Below are 4,283 nucleotides of genomic sequence, written 5' to 3' on the forward strand. Positions count from 1 at the left end.
GTATGTCGCTAGAAATTTGTCCATTACTTTTAGATTGTCCAATTTGTTTGTATATAACTGTTTGTAATATTCTCTTATGTGTTTTTGTATCTCTGTGGTATTGGTTGTTATTTCTATTCTAAAACATTTGTTGGCTGCACTGTCTTATCAGCACTTTCCATTCAAGGCTACTGACTCCCCAGTCACTGCTGTACAGGTGTGAACATGTTACATCAGTTCATTTGTAACTGTAGTGAGAGTAAAAATGGATGCCCCACTTGTGATTTGCACAAAAGAAGAGCAGCATGCAGTGATTCATATTTTGTGGCCTGAGGGTGTACCTGGTGCTGTTATTTATCGAAGACTTTGTGCACAGTATTGAGAAAGTGTTTTGTCGTGAAGAAGTGTATATGAATGGATAGAGAAGTTCAAGGAAGTTCGCACAAGTGTTAGCCATCAAGAAGGAGCCAGACGCTTGTCCACGTCCGTGGCTGATGACAACATTGAGAGTACACATGAAATGATTCTGTTTTCTGGGATTCTCAAGGGCCAGTATTAGAATATTATAAGGGAAATGGTTCAACAATCAACAGTGTTCATTACAGTGAGATGTTTATTGACGAGCTGAGCCTAAACTTTGGATTAAACGCAGAGGACTGCTATCCAAGGATGTTGTGATATTGCATGACAATGCATGTCCACACACTTCTGCCCACACTGTCGACACTGCAAAAACTTCGTTTTGAGGTGCTAAACATCCTCCCTATAGTCCTGATCTTGCTCCATCAGACTTTCACCTATTTGGTCCCCTGGAAGCAGCCCTACAAGGGTGAAGATTCACTTCTGATGAAGAAGTGAAGGGAGGGAGAAGATATAGGGATATATGTATAAATACAGCTGATTCACTTTGTTGTACAGCAAAAACTGAAACAACAGTGTAAAGCAATTATATTCCAATAAAGAGCATAAAAAAAAAGTGAAGGCAGCAGTGCATTCATGGCTCACAGCTCAGCCTAAAACATTTTTAATGAGGTAATATGAAAGCTTGTTGACAGATGGAGAAAGTGTATTGAAAAGCAAGGAGATTATGTTGAAAAATGATGTAATTGTCTTTTCTAAAAGTTAATTAAAATAAATTCAACAGCCAGAGTGTGGATTATTTTTGACTCAGTCTTGTATTTTCTTTCTGGTGATCCTGGCTAGTGGTTTATCAATTTTGTTTATCTTTTAAAAAAATAGCTCCTTGTTTCCTTGATCTTTTCTATTTTTTTTTTCTATCTCTATTTTATTTATTTACTCTCTGAACTTTATTATTTCCTTCCTTCTCCTGGACTTGGGGGTTTGTTAGTTCTTCTTTTTATAAATTTTTTTTGGGTGGTAGGTTAGGATGTTTATTTGAGATTTTTATTGTTCCTTGAGGAAGGCTTGTATCACTATATACTTCCATCTTAGAACTGCTTTTTCTGCATCCCATAGGTTTTAGTTTGTTGTGTTTCCACTTTCAATTGTTTCAAGGTATTTTTTGATTTACTTTTTGATTTCTTCATTGACCAGTTGCTTTTTTTAGTAGCATGTTGCTTAGTCTCCATGTGTTTGTGCTTTTCCCATTTTTCTTTCTTTTTGATTTCTAGTTTTATACCATGTGGTTAGAAAAAATGCTCCTCTAAAATTTGTTGAAAATGGTTTTGTGGTCTAGCATGTGATCTATCCTATAATACACAGGACACAACAAAGAATTATCCACTTCAAATTGTCATTAGTGCCAAGTTGAGAGGCCCCAATGTAATGAATATGGATTAATAGCAATGGGTACACTTTTCAGGCTCCTATTATATATCGGGCTAGTTCCTAGTACTTTGTGTGATTAACTGTAAGATAGATAGCTCTTTTACTAACTTCATTTTATAGATATACATAGGAATAAGTATATAAAATGTGCAAGAATCAGAGAGGTTATATGATTGTCTGCAGTCTTACAATTAAGAAGTTTAACATCCAGATTTAAACTCAGTCTGACTCAAGGGGCCCACTCTCTTAATCATTTTGTTGCAACACATCTTTACAGAGGTCAAATCCATAAGCAAAGACAGTGCTAAAGGTATGATATGCTATTTCACTACTGCAATCCTAGAGACTCTATGGTAGTGAGAGCACAGGCAAGTGATCACGCCCCAGCACTATGCATAGACACCAGGAAATAATGAAGAAAGTGAATATTGGGTCATCCATTCTCTGCAATGGGAATTAAGAATTCTCATTGTGAAACTGTAAACTGAGTAGAACATTGTGTCTTAAAAGACCTATGACATAGGATGGAAACACAAACTCATTAATATATACCCTCAGTGGGCTCATTTAACTTGAAAAGAAATCATGAAGGAGAGAATAATTTTCTGTGCTTCTAATAAATTTTCCCAGAACTACAGGGCATGGAATAGATTCTTCTTTGAGTCAACTGATTGTTTTGGAGCTCATATAACATTGCTTTCCTCCTTGCAAGTGAAGAGGACCTTCTGGGCTAATTCTCAAATAGAAATTATGGCTTGTTCCCCAGCACACCTCTTTTAGCAAGTCAAAGATTGAGGACCATGCTGATGGATATTTCCTCCTTCACTGTCAGAAACTTGGACCCTCTCGGGACTGTAGGGGAGAAGGAGCCTTAAGATTCAGCAGCAGTGAGGCATCCAGGAAAAGAAGGTAAGGGTTGAGTCGCTCTTGTCTGTAAACTATAATACATAAATTAGTGGTTCTGGGTAACACTATCTATTTATTGCTCTTTTCAGCCCTGATCCTTAAAGGACAGGGGACAAAGGAAGAAATGGCATACAGAGACACTGGGAGACTACTGGCATTCTTTCAGGACAGAGACAAACAACAGTAGTAAGAGTAGAAAGGAGAAAATGAGGAATCATCAGGAATAATCACAATAAGTCTTGTTTTTTGCATGCCTTGCTGTGTGTCTTTAGAAAACTGAGGTTATAAACCAGCAGATCCAGCTCTTCTTTGGAAAACAAAGAGAAAAGGTCCATTGTTAATGTCAATTTCTGTGCCTGTTCCTGCAGGTCACAACTGTGCAGTGAATGGCTATGGGAAATGCCTCCTTTGTAACTGAGTTTATCCTTACAGGATTGACAAACCAACCTAAACTACAGCTGCCCTTGTTTTTTCTGTTTATGGTGAACTACATGGTCACTGTGGTGGGCAATGTGTGCTTAATGAGGCTAATTTGTCTGAATTCACACCTTCACACCCCTATGCACTTTTTCCTCTTCAATCTGTCCTTTATTGATCTCTGTTACTCATTTGTCTTTACCCCCAAAATGCTAATGAGCTTTATTTCAAAGAGAAACATCATCTCCTTTGCAGGATGCATGTCTCAGCTATTTTTCTTTTGCTTTTTTATCAACTCTGAGTGCTATGTGTTGACAGCCATGGCCTATGATCACTATGTGGCCATCTGTCAGCCCCTGCTGTACACAATCACCATGTCCCCTCAGATCTGTTCTCTGCTGATGTCTAGTTTATATATGATGGGGTTTGCTGGTGCCATGGTCCACACAGGGTGTATGATCAGGCTGGTATTTTGTGATTCTAACATCATCAACCATTACATGTGTGACATCGTCTCCCTCCTCCAGCTCTCCTGCAGCAGTACTTATACCAATGAGACTGGTTTCTGTTGTTGTTGGGACAGTTGTCATAGTATCCAGCTTCTTTATCTCTATTTCTTATGCTTTGATTATTTACAATATCCTTCACATACCATCAGTTAAAGGTTGGTCCAAAGCCTTCAGCACCTGTAGCTCCCACATAATAACAGTTGGTCTATTCTATGGATTTGGGCTGCTCACTTATGTTAAACCATCATCTGCTGAGTCTGTGGGGCAGGGAAAATTTTTCTCATTTTTTTACACCAATGTGTTGCCCATACTGAACCCTCTCATTTATAGCCTCAGGAACAATGATGTCAAAATTTCTGTGAAGGAAATCCTTAAGAGAATTACAAACTGAGCTGATCCACTTATGCCTCCTTTTTTGCATCTTTTTCTTCTATTCCTGCTCCACTTTATTCTCTTCCTTCTATTTTCTTCATTTGTCTTTCTAAATTCTTGGCAGGATTTCTGCTCTAATTTCTTTTCTTCTCTTGCCACATGATGTAACCCCAGTGGGGCTATTTTTGGACTAGAGGGTCTTCTTCAGCCCCAAGTGACCCCATACCAGTTGGAGACAATGGGCCAATAACCTTTCCCATCTAAAGATAACACTTTCTTCTTCTTTTCTTGTGTCATTCTTATCCATGGTAA

The 4,283-nt window shown here is 38.3% G+C and overlaps 1 protein-coding gene across 1 annotated transcript; it reads left to right on the forward strand.

Annotated features, from left to right (window-relative positions):
* Positions 1-3,035: 3,035 nt before the first annotated feature.
* Positions 3,036-3,990, forward strand: LOC130861617 (olfactory receptor 143-like). The gene is given in 2 exon segments (XM_057750662.1): positions 3,036-3,646; positions 3,648-3,990. Coding segments are annotated over 2 exon segments (930 nt in total). The 5' UTR covers positions 3,036-3,059.
* The last annotated feature ends 293 nt before the right edge of the window (positions 3,991-4,283 follow it).

The sequence above is a fragment of the Hippopotamus amphibius genome, chromosome 9 (genome assembly GCF_030028045.1).
Source record: "Hippopotamus amphibius kiboko isolate mHipAmp2 chromosome 9, mHipAmp2.hap2, whole genome shotgun sequence".
Classification (NCBI taxonomy): Eukaryota; Metazoa; Chordata; class Mammalia; order Artiodactyla; family Hippopotamidae; genus Hippopotamus; species Hippopotamus amphibius.